This window comes from Hipposideros armiger, unplaced genomic scaffold (genome assembly GCF_001890085.2).
Source record: "Hipposideros armiger isolate ML-2016 unplaced genomic scaffold, ASM189008v1 scaffold_9, whole genome shotgun sequence".
NCBI classification, from domain to species: Eukaryota; Metazoa; Chordata; class Mammalia; order Chiroptera; family Hipposideridae; genus Hipposideros; species Hipposideros armiger.
The window spans coordinates 5,287,174-5,308,518 of record NW_017731359.1 but is presented as its reverse complement, the minus strand read 5'-3'; the positions used below and the strand labels follow the sequence as shown (position 1 = coordinate 5,308,518).

The 21,345-nt window shown below is 40.9% G+C and overlaps 2 protein-coding genes across 3 annotated transcripts in view; one reads left to right on the top strand and one right to left on the bottom strand.

Annotated features, from left to right (window-relative positions):
• LRRC36 (leucine rich repeat containing 36) overlaps nt 1-18,941 on the top strand; it is a 34,109-nt gene extending 15,168 nt beyond the window's left edge. Inside the window, exons 4-11 of the mRNA XM_019656608.1 lie at nt 474-525; nt 3,402-3,842; nt 6,234-6,523; nt 9,067-9,232; nt 10,186-10,331; nt 11,376-11,499; nt 14,052-14,166; nt 16,091-18,941. Of these exons, the coding sequence (XP_019512153.1) occupies nt 474-525; nt 3,402-3,842; nt 6,234-6,523; nt 9,067-9,232; nt 10,186-10,331; nt 11,376-11,499; nt 14,052-14,166; nt 16,091-16,316 (1,560 nt within the window). The 3' untranslated portion in view covers nt 16,317-18,941. The remainder of the gene's footprint in view (nt 1-473; nt 526-3,401; nt 3,843-6,233; nt 6,524-9,066; nt 9,233-10,185; nt 10,332-11,375; nt 11,500-14,051; nt 14,167-16,090) is intronic.
• A 105-nt stretch (nt 18,942-19,046) lies between these two features.
• The window catches only part of TPPP3 (tubulin polymerization promoting protein family member 3), a 3,749-nt gene continuing 1,450 nt past the window's right edge, over nt 19,047-21,345 (bottom strand). For both annotated transcript variants that reach the window (XM_019656599.1, XM_019656591.1), the window contains exons 2-4: nt 19,982-20,175; nt 19,713-19,866; nt 19,047-19,596 (exon numbers count right to left, since the gene is read on the bottom strand). In XM_019656599.1, the coding sequence (XP_019512144.1) occupies nt 19,408-19,596; nt 19,713-19,866; nt 19,982-20,169 (531 nt within the window). In that variant the 5' untranslated portion in view covers nt 20,170-20,175 and the 3' untranslated portion in view covers nt 19,047-19,407. The remainder of the gene's footprint in view (nt 19,597-19,712; nt 19,867-19,981; nt 20,176-21,345) is intronic.

The following is a 21,345-nucleotide window of genomic DNA, read 5'->3' as shown; positions in this document are numbered from 1 at the left end:
ACGGAATATTTTAAGATGATTTTTGCAAAAGCAAACCCTACAATGGCTTCCTATTTTGTATCAATCTTTGCTTACTTATGCCTCAGATTAATTTTTAGCCTATTAAATCTCCCAGTAGCTCCTGTGGTCGATACCAAATTTACCAGAAGGTAAAATAAGTACGGGAGTTCTTCAAACAGAAAAAAAAAAAAGTGGAAAGGGTGGCTATCTAAAGCAGAGAGAATATAGTACTCAACTGGTATGTCCTTTACCAGCTAAGGATATTTTGTATTTTCAAAGGGTCTCCTTACCTATTCCAAAGCAACTGTGGAAACTTTGTATTGTGGCTGTTTTAAAATAAGCTTAAATCTGGACCTTTGCTTGAAAGTCTGTTTCCCTAGTTTGCAAGGATGGACTTGCTCACTAATAGGACAGTATTCTGAATCCCCGGTGTAATAAACTCGCCTTCTCCTGAACTTTCAAACTTTTTTTAGATGCAAGAAGTGGCAAGAAGGGAGATGCCAAGTGATAATCACCAGGAAGATGGTAAATATTTTGGTCACTGAGTATTTTTCACCACACTAATCAGAGAAACCTAGATGTGATGGGTTTTGGGAGAAGATGGAGATGTTTCAGCCCTGGGGCCCTATGTGGTCAACCTACTCTTTTCTGCTTTTGTGAGGGGCTCCTCTGGGTGCTTAGTGCTGTAAGGCCTTTCTAATTAAGGCGTGGGCATTCTGACTTCCTTTGTTCTTGACTTTTTGTGTTGGCTGACCATTCCGTTTTTCTTTGTCTTACTTGCCTTCTGTTGGATTTATTATTATGTTTTTATTCATCCATTTTTCTCTCTACTGGTTTGTAAGTTATAGCCTTTTTCTATGCTTTTAGTATTATTCCCAAAACTACAATATGTGTCCTTAACTTATATAACTTATTGATTAACTTAAAAATTAATCAATATCTTAACTCTTGGCTAATTCAAATGCCTTAAAGTACTTTATTCCTTTTAATCCCTCCTGATTTATGTATTACTATTATGGGCTTTAATTCTCTATATTTTTTAAAAACCCACAAGATAGTATTTTTATACAGTCAATGTTCATTTAAACTTATCCATGTATTTACCATTTTGTTTGTTCTTCATTTCTTTTTTCATTCCAGGTTTCCCTTCTGAGACCATTTTATTCTAACTTACAGTACATCTTTTGGAATTTCCTTTCGTATGGGTCTACGGGTGATGAACTCTTTCATTTTTTGTTTGTCTGAAAATGCCCCTATTTCACCATCATTATTAAAGGGTATTTTTGCTGGAAATAAATTTCTAGGTTGGCAGAATACTGAAGGTATTTCGCTGTATTTTATCTTTGTGGTTGCTTTTGAGAAGTCAGATGGAAGTCTATCACTCCTGCAAGGATAATCTGTCTTTTTTTCTCTAGCTGCTTTTAAGATTTTTCAATTGTCTTTGGTTTTCTGTAGTTTCACTTTGTCATGATGATTTATTTTATTTATCCTGTTTGGTATTTATTACACTTGTGTTGTGAATTGTGTCCCATTAGTTCTGGGAAGTGTCAAATATTGTTTGTGTCCAATTTTCTCTTTCTTGTCCTTCAGGGACTTTTGATTAAATAAATATATGTCAGAGATTTTCACTTTGTCCTCTTTGTTTTCTTGTTCTTTTGTATTTTTCATCTTTTTTTGTCCGATCTACATCCTGGATAATTCCTTCTGACTCATCTTTAAGTTCACTAACATTATCTTCAGCTGTGTCTAATCTGCTGCTGCTGAATTCTTAATTTCAATTGCTTTATTTTTCAGTTCTATAAACTTGATTTTGGTTCTTTTTCATATATGCTGGGTCATTTTTTTATAAGCAGAAAATTTCCAGCTTGTTTTATATTTCTTCAAACATAGTAAATATAGCTGTTGTATAGGCTACATCTCTTAATTCCAATATCTGAAGTTTTTCTGGGTCTGTGTTTGTTGTCTATTTTTTCTGCTCATTCTCACTTGTGTTGTCTTATTTCCTTTTTTGATTGTTTGTGTTAGCTATTTACTGGCTATTATACTTGAAAAACTATTTTGTAGGAATGATTTAAAGTCTTGAATGAGGGTGTCTTTTCCAGATCAGGGTTTCATTTGCTTCTACCAGGTGCCTGAGGTACTATTACCCCGGGATCTAAGCTCAAAGACTAAGGACCACCCAGATAATGCAAACTTGGATTACCAGTCAGTACAGGGGCTGGTTTATTTTTATTTTGCCTTTACTCTGAAGGTTGTATCCTGCTCAAGGTTTCATCTAATGTGGACCGTGAGGTGGTTTGTTGTATGCCTCACCGTGGATGGGTCTTGTACTTGGGCTTCTATACCTGTCACCCTAAAACTCCGTAGGGTAAAAGTGACTTTAAATGCTAGACTTACCTATATGAGTTCTTGCTGTTTCCCAGAGTTTGGCCTAGAAATTCCTCACCAGCTCATTAGCTCTTTGATGCTTTTAAGAACATATATCACCCCACTTTTTTAACTTCTTGAACAGTAGGAAGTCTCAATTACTAATCTCATTACTTGTTCTTAGATTCTTTTTATTATGTAAAGATATTGTTCTACAGCCTTGTCCCTACTGTGTAAGCTGACCCTAAGTAAAACAATGATATTCTTATAAGTCCTATAGAGCTATACTTGGTTCTACTTTTCTAAAGGTAATGTGACTAACTCAGATACAGTATTTTTTAGTTCCTAGAGAAGCCCTTTAAGCATATGCAGTTCTGAAAGCCCCAAAGAACACAAAGGCTTTTTTTTTCGGTCTGCTTCTCAGCTTGCTCCACTCTGAGGTTTTTGGAAGATGATAGAGCTGTCTGAAAGAAGTGCTTTATAGCTGGGTTAGGAATTTTCACAGGTTTTGCATTCCTTGTCATTTAATTGGCTTATAATAGTAGTTCTCAATGTGTAAACCTAAAACCTCTGGGTGAAGTTTGGGGATGGGAGTGCATTTAGCTTCATTGCGAGGAATCTATGAAATCACAGACCTACCAACTATTGTCTGTAGACTGAATACATAAGAAAACAACTATTGTCATGTGGGGGTGCACCAAGTTTTTTATATGAAAATAACATCTAGAAAACTCTGACACTACAATTTTAAGAGGAGATTCCAAGAAGATTAGGTTGACATGAAATTTACCTGCAAAACGTTATAGATTCTTCACTGTTTACACACTATCCAACACCTTTTTTGTTGTTGTTCCATGTAGAAGTCCTTTCATCACTTTATGCTACCATTTATCAAAATTATAAACCATCTCTTCTCGAAAACTTTTTCTGGTAGACAGAGTTATGTCCAGTATACAGAGGTACCCTAACTGGGCCAGGAAGAATTCTCATTGTATTTTGTTCTTTTTTTTTTTTTTTTCCTTGCTGGTGGTTAGAATTCAGACACTACTCACCTCGCCAGTCCACAGTCCGATCCCCAGAGAAGATGGCTAGAGAAGCGCACCGAATATCTTTTTTGGAGAAGAAGTCTTCAGGTTCTTCTCCAGAAAAGGACTTGATAACGAAACCTGATACTTATCAGCTTACCCATGATGCCTTATTGGGTAAACGCCTGGATGTGGGTGATTCTAGCCAGATTCATCCCTATCAGTTACCATCAGATATTGGTCTGGAAAATTATGATAATCATTATTCTCAAACTCTATCCCTGCATGGAAGTCTTTGTAAAAGGCCTCAGAGAAGCAAGAACTACCGAGAACATAGCATAAAGCCTTCAAATGAAATGAAGGCTACCACATCCCATTCCTGTGGAGACTTACTGACTTCTCTGTCAAACCCTGACTCCAGCACCGGAAGGCTTTTGAAGCTGAGTTCAGGTAATAGCTGCCTGTCAGTTTATAGGCCTTTTCACAGGCATGAAGATGGAAGGTATAACTGAAGTTTTGGAATTAACATTTCTTAATTTGCATTAGTATTTCTTAAATATTTCAGAGTTACCAGTGGTCCATGGAACCTCCAGAAATCTGCAGGTTATGAGTTTAACATGATAGGTATATTAGTGAAATGTGAACTTATATTATAGAAATATATTGTAGATGTGAGCTTCATATATATTATTTTAGTTAAATAGAATCCCAAGACAAATTTCTAGTAGCATTTAGCCTTCTATTCTGAGTTACTTTTTCAGAAAAAGCTAGTTTTAGGGTGTTAGAGACCACTCTTCAGTTATTTATTAATTTTTAAAATAAAATTTATTGAATACCTACTATGTGCCAGATATTGTTCTAGCTCTGCAGATAAAGTAGAAAATAAAAATAAAATTCCATATATAAAAATATCTGCTTTCATGGAGCTTCCATTCTAAAGAGGTAAGACAGATGATAAATAAGTTAACATAGAAATTTATGTGAGGTTATGATAAATGTTGTGAAAAAAATAAAATAAGGGTATAAAGTATAATAAGGAGGAGGTGATGTTTTAGATAGGATGGTCAAAGAAAGTGTCTCTGATGAGATATAATAAAAGTAGAGACTTGAATGAAGTGAAAGTATAAGCCATATGGATAACTAGGGAAGAACTTCCTAGACAATGGAAATAGTAAGTGCAGTTTCTGAGGCTGGAACATGTTTGGCTTGTTCAAGAAACAACAAGGAGGCCAGTGTGGTTGCAGCAGAGTGAGCGAGGTGAAGTGTGTAGATGAAGTCAGAAAGTCAGACTTTTATTCTGGGTGAGACCAGAAGCTATCGGACAGTTTATAGCAGAGAAGTGACATGATCTAATTTCAGAATTACTGTAGAAAATCAGGAGCAAAGGTAGAAATTTGGAAAACCATTTTAAAGGTTAGAATCCAGATAAGAGGTGATGGTAGCTTGGGCTAGAGAGAGATCAGTGGAGGTGTGCTGAGAAGTATTGATTGTGAATGTGTTCTGAAGACAACGTCTCATGACTTGCTGATGGATTGAGGGTGAAGTGTGAGAGAAAAAAGGTCAAGGATGACTCCCAGTTTTTGAGTTTATGTAACTAGAAAGTTGGAGTTATTTATTTACTAAGATAGAAAAGAGTAGGACAATCAGATTTTAGGGTAGATATCAAGAATTCGGTTTTAGACATCCTAAGTTTGAGGTGCCTATTAAAACTTCTCAGAGATGCTATTTGACAATTAGATGTATTAACCTTGAGTTCAGGGAATTAAAATTGTATGGATGGCATTAAAACTGAGACTGGATAAGATCTCACCTAGGCAGTGAATATACATAGAGAAGAGATCTAACAACTAATTCTGAGCCCTTCAACAATTAGAAATCCAGTATATGAAGAGAAACCAGCATGATGAGTAAGAAAGAAGCAGCCAGTAAGGTAGGAGAAAAAAATCCAAGAGGGAGTGGTGTCCTGGAAGCCAGGTGAAGAATATGTTTCAAGAAGAAAGAAGCAATCAATATAGTGTCAGATGTCTTCAAATGAGCGGGAGTAAGCCTGAGACTGAGAAGTGATTTGGCAATGCATTTGTGAGCAGTTTCAGGTGACTTGTGGTTAATAAAAGCCTTATTGAGGGGAGTTTGAGAAAGAATTGGAAGAAAGGCAATAGAGTTACTGAAAATATACAACCCTTTCAAGGACTTCTGCAATGAAGGGGAGCAGAGGATTGGAACTATAGTTGGAGGAGGATGGGATCAAGGAAATTGTGGTAAAAATGATCCAGTAGAGGGAAAATTAATGATGCAGGAGAGAAAAGGGACAATTACAAGAAAAACAAATTCTTGGGTAATTAGGAGGTAGAGTCCAGTCCACCAGTGGAGAGGTTGGCCTTAGATGAAGCACAGATTGCTTCTGTTTTACTCAGGGAAATACAAAGGTCAGCACCTGAGAGTGAGGAAGGAGAAGGTGTTGGAAGTTTGAGGAGAAGAGAGACGTGAAATAGTCATCTCAGAGAATAGAAAAGTAAATTGACTAGAGTAATGTATCAGGTTAGCTGGGCAGTATAAGGGCCCAGTTAAGATAGTGGTCATGGGTTTAAAGCGAAGACGGTGAAAAGAGATGCAAATTGTTCTCCAGCCACTTCCCACTGCTCTGGTATAGGCTTGGAGTATGTGGACTTAACCAGATTTAGGGTTTTGTCAGGTGGAGGAAGAGAGAAAGGATCCAGAGAGTTGAGGGTGTATACTAGGGAGAGGTGATTATGACCCTTGGACCCCAAGTGAGCTAAAGGTGGAAGTGAGGCATGAGAGAGTTGAAGGGCAGGTTCATCTCCCAGCCTGTTTCCTTCACAGATCTGTATGCCACAACCCATTTCAACAGTGACCCTGCTCTGCTGGTCAATGTAGAGCAACAGTTATCTGCCAGCCTCGGGGATGTAACACCAGCACATGGCTCCTTCCCAAACAACTGCATCCTGGGAGACTCTCTACGGACACTGCTGTTGCCTACTGGGACTTCAGAAAACAGAGAGAATTTGACCAAAAGGTCATTAAGCCCATCAAGGAGAGGATTCAAACGGAAGGACAATATCCTTGCCACCCTGAATCCAAAGCATGGCTTCAGAGATGCTACAGGCAACGAGGCAAGTGTTGGCTTGTTTGGGCTTGTGCAAGAAACACCTCAGATGCAAGACCAGAATGAGGTTCTGTTGAGGGTGGTGGTGGTTCTGACCAAGAGTGCTAGAAATTCAAAGGGATTTTCAGTGGCCACTGGTCAGTACTGCCAGGCTATAGCCTGTGATTCTTCTGCCCTTGGGAACTCATTCCCCTTCTGCTACATTTCCTCATTTTTTGTCCCAGAGAGAATCTAATCCCAGAGCATGAGCATGGTGGGAAGTACTTTGGATAATAACAGTAGTGGACAGAGTTTACCACAGGAAGGAATGCAGAAGTTGCCAGAGGCTCAGGGTTGGCTGAAGAGTAATCTCTGTAGCATTGATGTTTATCATATTTACACATTTGCTTCGACCACAAGTGACTAACTTGCTTGAGACCTTTCTTCTAAAGCATTGCTTCTCTGTCTAGAAATTAAAATTATTCCATTTTTTTCCAAAGTAACAACAAGCAGAATATGAATTAGATTATCCAAAGTATTTTTAGATGAGAGTGGTTCAGAGAATGAACAACAAATCAAGAACCATTCCCACATATACAATATAATTCATTTTATATTATAAAATTGTAGTATAATAAATAGTATTGTATACTAGAACTTCATTATTATTCAATTTTTACTGAGTACCTAAGTTTTGTCACTGCTTTTGCATTTATGCCTCCATGAAGAATGCCTTCTACTCTCCTATTGTCTGTTTGAATATTAATTTTTCTTCAGGCCCCACTTCCATCATGAAGTCTTCTCCTTTTTTTAAGGAACTATGGTTCTCAGGGATCTTTCTTTCCTTGAACCCATGATTCTTTGTCAAATGAATAATTTATTATTGAATCATTTACTGCTCTGTAAGGAAGCAAGGGATTTGGTAAAAAACAAACATTTTTAGTGACTAATTTTTCAGTTGTGGGAAATCTTTTTGCATATTGGCATGGGTTTGCAAGGTTGATTTTTTTTTTTTTACTCTAAATACTTTCTATTCAGTTTTCAAAACCCCAGAGGTGGTTATAATTTTTGTGTACCAAAGGGGGCAGTCTTGTAATATTTTCTTGGCTTTTGGTCCCATTTTTCCATTTTCAGCCACTGGATGCCTATTTTTCCAGACAAGATTGCTGTGTGTTAATGTATTTAGGTGAAAGGTACAAAGTAACACTTAGGATATTTCGGGTGCTATATTAATAAGATTGTTCTAGGAAATTTTTCACCTCTTTCATATATATTGTTAAAATAGCAATTAGAATTTCAATGCACTTTTCTGGACTTATAAACTTCCATTTCTTTTTTTCTGTTTGATAGTATTTTTCTTTATATGAAAAGCTATAAAAGAGATGCGTGAATGTAAATATAAAAGAAATATACTGTTCAATTTCTAGAAAGGTGTAAGTTTGAAAATTGCTAAAAAGAGCATTTAAAGAGTTATTAAAAATAATCCCATGATACACAAAATTAAACTGAACATGAATTTGTGATTAGAAAATTTATTTTTTACCAACTGACTTTAAAATCATAGAAAAATTATAAAAATTTATTTTAAAATTCCATGAGGCATAAAAAGGACCTCATATTTTACCTCTTCATATGTTCACAGTCCTTATACAGAACTTTCAGTGCATATGATTGGTGCTTAGTACAGATCTGCTGAAGAAATGTTTATCCCATTTGTAATGCCTTTCCCTATCATAGGCCGCATGTGTGACTCAAGTCATAAATATCACTGTCTTTGATGTTCTGCTTCACGGTTGTCAGATATAGCAGCATTAGCTAATTAATCATCTGTAGCTTTTTATATCAAGAGAACCAAAGATTGAGAAATAATTTGGCTGTTTTTAATATATGTGAGCTTTCTTTAAGCCCATGAGACCCTACAGAAAGGATTTGTAGATAGATCTGTCAAGTAAAGTTCATAATTGTTTTTTATTCATTCAGACATGAGTAAATAAATATATAGACATGTATATGAATGATTAAAACTTATAAATTTTACTGGACAGATCTACTTATACATCTATACATGTAAGGTTCTTACTGAATAAAACATCGTTAACACTGGGTCCAACAATAACATTTAACATCTAAAATGTTTTAGGACATTTATATTTAGTATATATTAAGGTACTAAATATAAGCTTATTATGAGTTATAATTTTTATTAAATTACTCCCCATTTTATTTTATGATATATAATACTTTTAAAAATGTTCTACAGTTTAATCTTTTTATATTACATAGCATATAATATATTGAGCCATAGATGTAGGTATTAAAACATTTTTTGTTTTCTTCTAAAAATCTCAACAGAGAATTGTGATAGAAGATGCTATTTACCTTTGAAATTATCTTTGAGTATATTATTGCATTTCCCTTGGATATAAATAATATTCTATTCAAATCTAAACTGAAAGATGACATCATCTTTTTTTTTTTTAATGTTAACATTTTAAATGTCTGGATTCTTACTTCCTTATTGTGTAAGAATGACAAATGGTTGGGTTTTCTGTTTTGTTTTTTTTTCTTGAGCCTCTCTCTAGTGACCTGGGCAGTTTGCATGGTTTGCCAGGAAACCACAGTCCTCCAATCTCTGCCAGAACCTCCCATGTGGCCACTGTCCTCAGACAGCTCCTGGAGCTTGTGGATAAGCACTGGAACGGCTCCGGCTCTCTCCTCCTTAACAAAAAGTTTCTCGGTAAGTGAGTGCTTTCTCACTTCTAGGAGATGGGCTCTGAACTTGCTTCTGCTCTGCAAGGAAAACTATTCTCGTGATCACTTACCAAATGTGTCAATAACACAGTAATTGACAAATCTGCATTTTTCTCATGATCTTCTTCCCTGTTTGTTTTATGTATCAGCACTCTTTCCTCATGTACCAATTGTTTTGTTCTTCCTGTGACTTATTTTTTGGTAGTGTTTGGGTAGTACGAGTGTGTAGAATGATGAGATAATGTAAAATACAGCATGGTCATGTTAATGATGACAAAAGGATTTCATGATCCTTGGGAAATTGCCAATAATAAATACAATAGAAATTGGGTTTGATCATCAGAGTTCTGAATGCCTGTTGAAATGTTATGATTTGAAAAATTCAAACGACTAAATGACCGGGACTTTTGTTAGTGCTTCTTTTTTTAGTAACTTGGGGGAAAACGGTTTTGCAAACATTGTCCCCAGGTGTTTATTTGTTATTTAATGGAAGAAGAATTCAAGGAGCTTTTAGGTGGTGGGAAAAGTTTAAGTCAAAACTAGAAACTTTAGAGCTTTGTTTGTTTAGAGTTTGTTTGGGCTTAACTTTTTTTTTTTCTAAAGGGACATTCAGGAGAAGAAGTCTTAGCCAAATTACTTTTCATCCCACATTGACCCTTTGTTCTCATTTTGTAGGAAATTATCCCCAGGAGACACTCCTTAGTGAACAGAAAATAGTGCAGATCACATTCACAAGGTTTTGCTGTTGTTTCTCCACAGAGGCTGTGGGATATAATTTCTTGTCCATCGTGAAACATCTTTTACAGCCACTTACTAAATTCTTGTTAAAAGGACATATTAGATTACCTTTTTGTCCTACAGAGCTGGTAGTTATTGACTAGGAATTCTGTGCTTTAGTTTTTAAGATTGGCCCGTGTGCCCAACCTGAATTTTTGGCAGGTCCTGCCCGAGATTTGCTTCTGACTTTGGTAGTCCCTGCTCCTTCTCAGCAGTGGTGTCGTTCACATCCTGAAGACACGTCAAAAGCCTTCCGCAGGAGGGAGATGGAACTGAAGGAGGCTGGGCAGGTGGTCCCTAATGACATGGTATGCCTCTCTCATCTTCCTTTCCTACTCTTCCTTTACTAGAAAAGGACAGAGCAGCAAGACTAGAACAGTTCTGTGCCATAAAGATCATCATCACCATGAACACTTAGATGTTCCTGAACCAAAATACAGAAAAGTCAGTCTGGGCAAATCAGGAACACAGAATTTGCCAGGACAGGGACAACTCAGAGGGTCTAAAGCAGCGGTTCTCAACCTGTGGGTCGCGACCCCTTTGGGGGTCGAACGACCCTTTCACAGGGGTCGCCTAAGACCATCAGAAAACAAAAAGATACTTACATTACGATTCATACCAGTAGCAAAATTCCAGTTATAGAGTAGCAATGAAAATAATTTTATGGTTGGGGGTCACCACAACATGAGGAACTAACTGTATTAAGGGGTCGCGGCATTAGGAAGGTTGAGAACCGCTGTTCTAAAGGGATGAGCCCTTAATCCTAGACCTCATCAAAAAATTCTAAAGAAAGACTTGAAATGGAAAAAGAAAACAACCAAAAAGACCCTAGAGTGAAAATGTTTCGGATCATGTTCTTGAAGGTTATGGTTTGATTCTGATGAGGGGAGGCAGATGTCTCTGGGGTTGTCTTTCCTCCCTTCTGAGGGAGCAGAGAGCCCTGAGCCAGGGGCCAGTCCTGGAGCTTCAGGCTGTTGGCTCTGGGAGACGAAGAAGGGACTCATATCCTTAAGCCTTTTTTCTCCTTTTCTTAACATTGGAGGCTTTACAGACATCAAGTTCAGTTTGTAGAAACTTTAGATAGGTGACTCAGAATGCTGGCCACTTGTCAAAACAACCACTTGTTCTGCAAGGGTAGTGGATAATTCACAGGAAAGATAGCCAACTCCATGTGATAAATTTGTTTGCTGCACTTGAGCTATGTTTACCAATGAATTAAAATTCTAGTGAGAAAGGTGTTGACTTCCGTTCAGCTTATCACTAAACAGAGGACAGGTTCTTTCAGTCTTTTAAAAGCACTCCTCAGAATTTCAGATTTTTAATGTGTTTGTATTTTGTTTACTGATCTAAAGGAAAGTTTGAAGCAAAAACTGGTCAGAGTGCTGGAAGAAAACCTCATTTTATCAGAAAAAATCCAGCAGTTGGAGGAAGGTGCTATCACCTCAATTGTGAGTGGGCACCAGTCCCACACTTATGGTAAGTTCAGGAAAGAAACGTGTGATGTGTCCCAAGACAATTGTTTGTTTATAGGTGACCTGTTTAATAAGCTTCATCATCTAGAGCTCACCTGGCTTCCTAAATGGAAACAATCATCTTGCCTTAGAGAGTTGTAATGCAGGTGGCTTGAGTTACCAGATGGAGCTCTTTGTCGGTGTAAAGCAAACACAAATGTTGTTATTTTTGAGAATGAACTTTTTTTATGATTATAGCAGAAGATTGTGTTCTTTATAGAAAGTTTGAAAAATATAAGGAAAATAAAACCCCACTACCCAGCAATAACTACCATTAGTGTTTCTGGTATATTTTCTTTAAATGTATACATACATTTTTAACTCAAAATTAAAATTTGTGTCTTGATTTTTTAAAAAGTAATTTACATACAACAAAATGCACACATTCTAAGTTTTTAAAAATATATACATTCATTTAATTCCATCCCAATCAAAATATAGAACATTTCTGTTACTCCAGAAATTTCCCTCAGACCCTTGTGCAGTCAGTTTCGCCTACTGTATACCTTAGGCAATCAATAATCTGATTTCCACATTCTAATGTTATTAATTTAATAGTATAGGCATTTCATATATATATATATATATATATATATATATATTCAGGCTTGTGTATATATATATATATATATATATATATATATATATATATAAATGCCACATGAATATACCATATTTATCTATCTGGTCCTCTATGTAGTTGTTTTTAATGTTAGCTATTATAAATAAAGCTGCCATTATTTATAATATAAATAATTTAAAGGAGTTTCCAAACATTCAAAAGACCTGAAATGAAAGCAAAGATACTAGAGTGAAAATGCTTCTCTGAGATTGCCTTTCTTCCCTTCTGGTGGAACTGAGAATCCTAATATTTATACTATGATAAATATTGCAGCTATTAATATCTATGTGCATAAGTCTTTGTGTACATTTCAAACTATTTTCCTAGGAGACATTCCTAGAAGTAGAATTAGTGGGTCAAAAGATGTGAATATTTTTGAAGCTTTTGTTACACATTGCCAAATCTCTCCCAATAAAGGTTTTTCAGTTTACACTCACATCAGCAATGAGTGTATTTTAATGCCCTTTTCACTCCATCCTTGCCCACACTGGTTAATTTTTAAAATTTTTGCCGTGGTGGTAAGTGAAAAATAATATCCCACTGAAGTTTTTGTTTTTGTTTATTGTTTTTTGTAGAGGACAGTGTCACTGGCCCTCATATGTGGGATCCGAACCGGGGCCCTCTGGTGTCCCAAGCCAGTTCTTAACCATCGCGCCACTCGGCCAGCCCTATCCCACTGAAGTTTTGATTTGTACTACTTTATTATTAATATATAGAGGGTGCCAAAAAAATGTATACACATTTTAACAAAAGAAAATTGTATTAAAATTGTAATACTCAATATATACTGATAACAAAAGATGAATACAAATCATGTGTATACTTTTTTTTTTGGCACCCCTGATAGTTTAGGCCAGTATTTTAGATTAAAGTCTACCCTTGACTTTAAACCTCTAGCTCAGCAACCCTAAGCTAAGCAAACATGGGCATTTTGATTTATATGAGGAACTTGATATGGAAGTCAGCACTGAATTTCCAGAGTTCAGTCTCATCACAACCTGATTTTACAAGCCTGAATAATCAAGGCATCTCCACTTACCCACTCTGAAAATAGGGCAATGTTTGTTCACTAGATACCTACTTTCTATCAGCCATGAGGCCCAGTACTGGATTTTGGCTCAGGTGATAAATACAGCTGTTGCAGTCCTATTTTCCACATTCCAGAACCTTGCTACTCAAAGAGTGATCCACAGCAACATTAGCAACACCTGGGAGCTTGTTAGACATGTAGAATATTGGGCCACACCTCAGACCTACTGAATCAGCTTACTTTTTAACAAGATCCCCAGGTGATCAGTAAACATATTAAAGTTAAAGAAGTACTGATTTCCTTAGGGCCAGAGTTCCCATGCTTTTACCTACCTCATTATTGTAGGCAGTGATAACATTTGGGAAGCTAGGTCTGAGTGTCTTGGTTACAAATTCAGTTTCTGCAAGCACTCATTGGCATTGAGTTATTACTATGTACCTGATGCAGTTCTAGATGTTCTCACATACTTCACAAGGAGTGAAAGACATACATTCATAAACTAAAATGGAGAATACAGAGACCTAATATTTGTTGACTTCCTATGCTAAATGAGGACAGCCATCTCATTGAATCTTCATAATAGTGCTATGGAGCAGGGTTATTAGCTCTAGTGAACCTCAGAACAGTGAACTAACACGTATGATATTAAGTGGCTGAATTTTAATTCAGATTTTGTTTGTTGTTAAATTCCATATTCTTGTCACCATATCTGCTGTCTCAAAGGGAGGGGATGGTGAATGGAGTGTGGAGGTGGGTGCAGTGGGGTGCTCCCAATTCTTCAAGTTGTCCACCTGACTACTTCAGCTCTGCTCAAAGACTAGCTGCTTGAAATCCTGCTCACCTCTGGCTACTATATTCTCTGCAGATGATCTTCTGCGCAAAAACCAACAGTTGAACATGCAGATGGCTTGCCTGAACCAGGAGCTTGCCCAGCTGAAAAAGTTGGAGGAGACAGTGGCCCTTCTCCATGAAAGTCAGAGGTAAGAGTGGATCTATCTAGCTGGCTTCTGGAAGCAAATGCCTGTTTCTCTTTACTCCTTTGTTTTACTGGCAAGTTAATATCTGTATACTTTTCAAATTAACTCCATATTATTGTGTGTAAACCACTTGTATCTAGGCCAGCTAGTTCAGGGATCAAAGTACTGCTTTCCAGGACACACCAGAGACTAAATGTCTTTGCTGGAATTGATGGGTTGCAATACCTCAATAATAAGTAGTTTCTCTCTGGATCCAACAGGACCCTTGTTTGAGTCAACTAGCTAGTGGGCCCCTAAAATCAGTCATCTGGCTCTTCTGGAAAATGTCTGCCTGCTATTGGTCACAGAAGATTCACCTGAGCACTGAGAGAGAATGATAGGGGAAGAATCTAATGTACATGTTCTCTTCAGAGGAGCTCAATAGCATCAGCCTCTTCAAAGAACAATATCCCTGGAGTGCAGGAAAGACAAATCAGAAAAGGCCTCAAGACTATTAGTACATTTAGAGAAGCCCTGGACATTTTGATTAACCAAACACCTATACTAGGACTTCCCATGAATTTTAAATAAAAGAGCCACATCCCCAAACCTTTAGCCCCAAACTTCACTTCCTGATTTTCCTTGGAATAACTTTGTATTAGGATTAGACCCAGACCCATTTTGGATCGCTTTTTAATTTTTTTAGCTTTTCATTATAATTAGTTCAAACATATATTATACAAAAGTAGAGCAAGTAGCATAAAGTCATGGTTCTCAAACTCGGGTGAGCATCAGAATTACCTGAAAAACTTGTTGAAACTCTCCCCCACCTCCACTCCCACCCCCACCCTGAGTTTCTCATTCAGCAGGTATGGGTTGGGAACTGAGAATTTGCATTTCTAATAAGTTTCTAGGTGATGCTGCTGCAGCTGGTCTTGGGACCACACTTTGAGAACATTAGGGTATATCTCTTGAGTGACATACGTCAAATTGCTGTATGTTAAAGGAACTTGAAATAATTCTTCTCTGTGTTGTTAAACCATCAATTCAATATACAGGTTCAATTTGTTTCTATTTGCTTTTGATTCATACAGAATTTTTTATTACTTTGATCTAATCTTATTTTATAATTATGTAAAACATGTACATCCCAAGGTCAAATCTATAAAATAAGATAAATTCAGATAAATCTATTTTCCTTACTGTCTCTTCTATCTTTCCCTTCCCTCCCACTAGCCTTCCAATGTAGGTGTGGGTGTGTATTTGTATTACCCTCTATTATATAAAAAGAGGCTTCATGGTACTTTAACATTTTATCTTAATAATCAGTTCCCACTGGTATGTAAAGTTCTCATTCCTTTTTATAGCTGCACAGGACTCCACTGTGTGTTTATTTAATCAGTCCTCTGTTGATAGGCATTTAGATTGACAGTATATTGCTGTTACATACAGTGCTGCAATGGATAGCATTGTGCATGCCTCTTTTTTTTTTTCTTTTTTTGGCCAGTCTCTTTTGGCTTTTAACATTACAGGTAATACAGAGTCCAAGAATACAGCCATGACTAACACCACTAGATAATTACAGATGCAGGATAGATTAGAAGTAGAAGTTAAGATCTGGAGATAGAATTTGGAGGCCTGGTCAGGTGCCAATCTCCCAGTGCTTCTATTACCTCATCATGCAAGTGCTTTGGAAAGAATAGAACAATCACAATATAAAATGTGAACTATGTTACTGCTACAATCAGCATGGAACATATTAAAACAGAACTGTAATGAAGAAAGAAACTGTCAGCCTGCTTTTAAAACAACCCACTCATAAATCGGATAGTTCTTTCTATTTACAGATGTTACTTCATTTTGCATTTGTCTTTAGCAAACATTTCAGGTCTGAATGTCATCTACTTTGCTTTTATGATTTCTGGCTGCCTTTTCCCCTGTGCCTCAGATCCCTGGTGGTCACTAATGAGTATCTGCTGCAGCAGCTGAACAAAGAGCAAAAAGGTTATTCTGGGAAAGCACTCCTGCCTCCTGAGAAGAGTAATCATTTGGGGAGATCGTCACCCTTTGGGAAAAGCACGCTGTCTTCCTCCTCACCAATGGCACATGACACGGGTCAGTACGTAATACAGAGTGTCTCAGACTCTGTTCCAGAGCCTAGTTTATGGAGCTAGCACAGAACACCTTCTCTGCAGCTTCCTTCTCAGCCACGGGGGGCTCTCAGTGCCATTGCCACCAGTATTGTGGTATTTACCCACAAGATCAAGAAAACATATTATTCTGATTACATTGTATTGGTCCTTCTCTTTATTTCTCTTTTTATCTCCTCCCATCAAGTCATTCTTTCCTTCTGCCGACAGAAATAGTTGACACTTGGTCCTAGCATCATATCACACAGAGACATTTGGCTGAAAATATCGAAAAGGGAAAAAACACTAGACATTTTTCCCAAGTGTCACTTGAAACTGTGTGGTAGGAGGTCAAAAAAAGAACATCCATAGCCAGGTGTGTTCTGTTTTAGAAGAAATTTCAGCAAATTTATATCGATTGGTTCATCAAACATGTTTTGAGTTTACTCCCACCATAGTGAAAAAGTGACAAGTTCTGGTGTCTGCCCTGGAGATATAGTTGGGAAGGAAAGCAAAAACTCATGTGATAGAGTTTAAAGCTTGGCACCAAACAGGTCTAAACAGAAACCTAAGGATATCTTGTAGAGACAGAGGGAGTGGGGCGGGGGGGGGGGGGGGAGAGAACTTGGAAGATGTGGGTCATGGTGTTTCTGATTTTCCCTGTGTGGCCCTTGGTCCAGAGGGCAGGGGTAGGGAATTGGGGGTGTCAAGGGAAGGGCCAAAGAATTGTTGCCCTTTGGTGCTAAGTGGGTTCAACATGGAAGGGGGAAGGCTCCTAAAGCAAGTAGAAAACAAGTGGGGAGGAATTCCTCACTCTAGGCCTGGCACTATTGGGAGAAAGGAGGAAACAGAGCTCGGTCCTCAGGGAAGTTGTGTCTAAGAGGGACAGAGCCACTGACAGATTTGGCCTTCCCACCAACTATACATAGAGGGTTTTAATGGCTCCATCCCACAGATCCTAACCTCTCTTCCTTGCCCACCTGGCTTTGCTAGCAAGGGTACCCAAAGCTTTCCACCATGAGGAGGCTATAGGTGGGGTGGAGCAGTGATAACTGAAGGGCCGAAGTGACCTTTTTGGTCAGTCGCTGCCCTATACCAGGTTCTGTTAGTAGACCCATTGGTATTTAAGGGTCTTCCTGGGTCTGGGTGGGCCTTGATTTCCTTCAGGCTCCCTGAACACTTTTCAAGAAGAAAAGGGGGCTTTACTCCTGCAAGGTAGTTTCAGGACTCAGCCAGTTCTCTCTCTGGGTTCCTTTAAGCCACACTGCCAGTCACAGGTGGGGCCCAGCCTCAGCTCCCCTACACATTGGCTGGTACTCTCACCTGCAGCTTAATCGCTTAATAGCGTGGACCAATTTGCAATCCAGTTAAATTCTTTTCATTATGAGGATATTTTAGCAAGTGAAAGCCAGAAGTATTTGGGTTTCACTCCAATTGTGCTCCTTTAAGTAAGCCTACAATTTAAACAAATTCCCCAAGGCTAGAGGAATCGTTCCTCCTCCTATTTGCTGGTGGGAGAAGTAGAGCTCTCTGAGGCTCTTCCCTGGGAAGTGAAGGGTTCGTGGTTAGCCACGGCAGGAGGAGCCTACAGCTGTCAGCTGTTAGGCAAGACTTTGCTGTGGCCTGGCGTTGGTCTTCCGCTCTCATCTCCCCAGCATCCCTGTCCCGAGCTACACTATTCCCCTACACCCAGACTCCCAAGAGAACTTGGACTCAAGGGACTGTGGGTCCACCGGGGGCAGGAACATTCCTGAACAGCCTGTGGGATGAGGGACTAAGCAGTTGCGCTACTTTGCCTTGTTAACAGGGTTGGGAAAGAAGGTGTCTGTAAGCATGTGCCCCTAAGCCTTTTCTAGCACCCTGGGGAGCTGTCCTCTATTGGGAAGGCCTTCAGTCCCATCAAGCCTGTTTGTCAGCAGGAAGGAAGGAGACTTGGCCCCAAAGCCTTGGGCTTGGGAATAGCTCTGGCCTAACACCCAGAACCTCAGAGAGGAAAAAGTTAATCTGAAACTCACAGGAGTCCTCAGGAGCCCTCCTCACCCTCTTCCCAACCTGGGATATTGAACAGATGGGAGGGAGTCAGCATGGAGAGACCCCTTCATTGTTTGATGCCATGTTCATCTGCCAAAGGCTGGTGTTGGGTGCCAGGCTCTATCACTAGCCATCCAGTCCCATTTTTGGAAATCATGTTGGAGCGTGCTGTTAGAAAGAGCCTGGCCTGGGAGGCAAGAGGCATGGTTCTGGCCTCTGTTCTACAGAAGCCCCTTAACTCTTTGGACTTCAGTTTTCTCAGTTGTAAAATTAAGGAGTTGGACTGTCTGTCTACTGTCTAAGGTTCTTCCTGGTCCTACATTTTCTGATATTCTGAGCTGGAGCCCAAAATGACTCATTTTGGTAGCCCCCCGGAATAGGAGCCTGTCAGCAGGCTGAGAGCCCGAGGCCTGGTACTGGGCCCCTGCCAACATTTAACCCAGGCCAAATCTGCTGTCTCATCCTTCCTGCTGCTGTGAAAGTGGAGAGGCCAAGACTGAGGCCCTAACTGCAGGAAGGCAAGCTGTGATGTTAGAATTCTGGGTCAGGGCTAAGGTAAAACGCTTTGGATTTCCCTAAAGAGCATCCTCAGGCAGTCTGGCTCTGTACTGATGGAAGGCACGGCTATTCTTTCTGGGCAGGGCTACCAGTGGGAGGATCAGCAGTGTGACACACAGGGCGATGGTGACACTGAGGGGTTGTGAATGTCATTATACCCATCATCATATACCTGACCAGGCCATATTGATACAAAAGGTGTCTTTATTGAGGTATGGGTAAGAATTAGGCACTTGGCCAGAGCAGTAGCTTAAATATGAGGCAAGCAGGCAGCAGTTAGCCATGCCCGGGGCTAGGTTGGGGCGGTGAGGCTATAGGCACAGATTCTCCTCAGAGTGACAAGAAGTCATGGAGAAAAGAGGAAGGGGAAGGGGACACAGAGCAGCCTGGGTCAGAGGCCTGGTGGGCTGGCCCCATGGGGCTGGGCAGGAAGCTCTAGGTGGCAAGTCCAGCAGGGAGGGGACTGGGCTCTCTTGCTCCACATGCCCCTTAGGCCCAGGCCTGAGCCTCTGGTGGGGGCAGCCGCGCTGGGGGGCCTTCCCAGGCCTCACTTCTTCACCTTGGCATCATAGGTGCCTGCATTCTTGTAGGCACTCACATAGCCACTGTCATCCAGGATGTCCTGACGCCCAGCAATGCCCTTGCCCTTGCCGCTCTCGTCGAAGCGTTCCTTGTGAGAGCCAGTATACTTGCTGGGATCGGTCAGCCGTTCCACAGCACCCACTGCTTTTGCTTTCTGTTAGGACAGAGTTCCCCCAGGAATACCTGGTTAGGGAGCCCATCCCATCCCACCCCCAGCTGAGAATCCCCACATCCCCCTCAATGGCTACCGAAGACCAGGAGGGCACTTACGGTGATGCCCACGTTGGCCGGTTCCTTGCCTGCTACCAGCTGGCAGATGGCATCGAAGGCCTCCTCCTTGCCCTTCCCCTTGAATCGCTTGATTGACAGCTCTTCTAGGGCCTTCTTGAACTCCTCATAGTTGATGACCCGAGCAGACTTCCCCCTGCCAGGTATGTGGGCACCATGAGTTTTCCCCCTTCTCCATGTCCTCCCTGCTTCCAGCCCCCCAATTCCCCACCTTCTGGGAACATCAGAAGCAAGGACAGCCTGAGGCTCACTTGACTTTGGAGAAGACGATGTCGACGTCCGTCCCTGTCACGGCCTTCCCATCAGCCACCTTGCAGTCCTTGCACAGCTTGGCCCAGTTCTTGCCATTCATCTCTTGCCCACTGGCCTTGGGGTCACCATGGATGGCAAACTTGCGGAAGCTCTCTTCCAGGCCAGCCACGTCTGTGCTCGCTGCCATGCCACCCTGTAGGGACCCACCTTCGTCACTTCCAGTCAAGCTGCCCCTCCCCTCCCCAAGGCACAGAACATCAGTGCCTCTACCTCAACACCCGCAAGGTCTGAGTTGTGGGCACTTAGGCTACATATCCTCAGAGCTGGAGCTGGAGCTGCCTGGGGAGAGGGGCCAGCATTCAGTGTCTCCCTGGGCCCCCGAGCCCTGAGGAAGAGCCCCAAGAGGAAAGGTCCTGTTGCTTAATGCCAGCCATGGCTTGGAGTGGCGTTCAGAAGATGAAATCATGATGCTCACACCAGGCTGGGAACAGAATGGCACTGTCCAGAAAGACTGTGAGGGCAGCAGCTGGGGCCATGGCTTTGTCTGGCTCTGGCACAAGGCCTGCTTGGGTGGAAATGAGGGTGGCAGAGCAGGCCACCCTCCCTGGGAGTTCCATGCCAAGCTGGGTCAGGGCCAGGCTAGGCTGCTAGTTGGGCAGGTATTTAGTAAGGACTCTCTTTGTCAGGGTCATGAGGACCCAGCAAGACCCAGCCCAGGCTGAGAAAGGAGCCAGAGCACAGGCAGGGGTGCATGCCCTAGGCAGGGGTGCAGCTGGCCCAGCCAGGACCTTGTTACTATTTGCTGTTAAACAAAAACATGATGGGAGCGGGAGCCTGGGGCTGGCCTGGCCACAGTTTGTGAAGCCTGGAGACGGTTGCTAAGGGAGGGTGGTGCTGCTTGGAGAATGTTGCTAAGGGCAGGATGGTGTGAGGGCGGCTCAGCGAGAAGCTCCCAGTGCTGCTGGGCTGGGCTGGGCTGGGAAACAGGGGCCCAGGGGTGGGGCACACCAGCACTCCCAGTGCCTGGGGCACAACCGTGGCTTCCTGGCCCCTTGCCACCCATTGGGGCTGTAACCTCACAGTCTGTGGAGTTTAAGAAGAGCAGGAGATTGGAGGGCTCACCTAGGGTGGGGGTTGTAGAGTTATGAGCCCCCAAAGGCATGTTGGTGAGTGGGACTGTGGTCTTGGCCCTGTGATCCTCACCCTATGCCCTGCACCAAAGCACACTTCCCCAACACCTTCAGACCTCCATTGAGGCCCCTTGGCCACGCCCTGAGCACTGCCACACCAGTCCACACTTCTACAACTGTATGCACTCAGCCCTGGCCCCCTGCACCCTCAGCCTTATTCCCCTTGACCACAC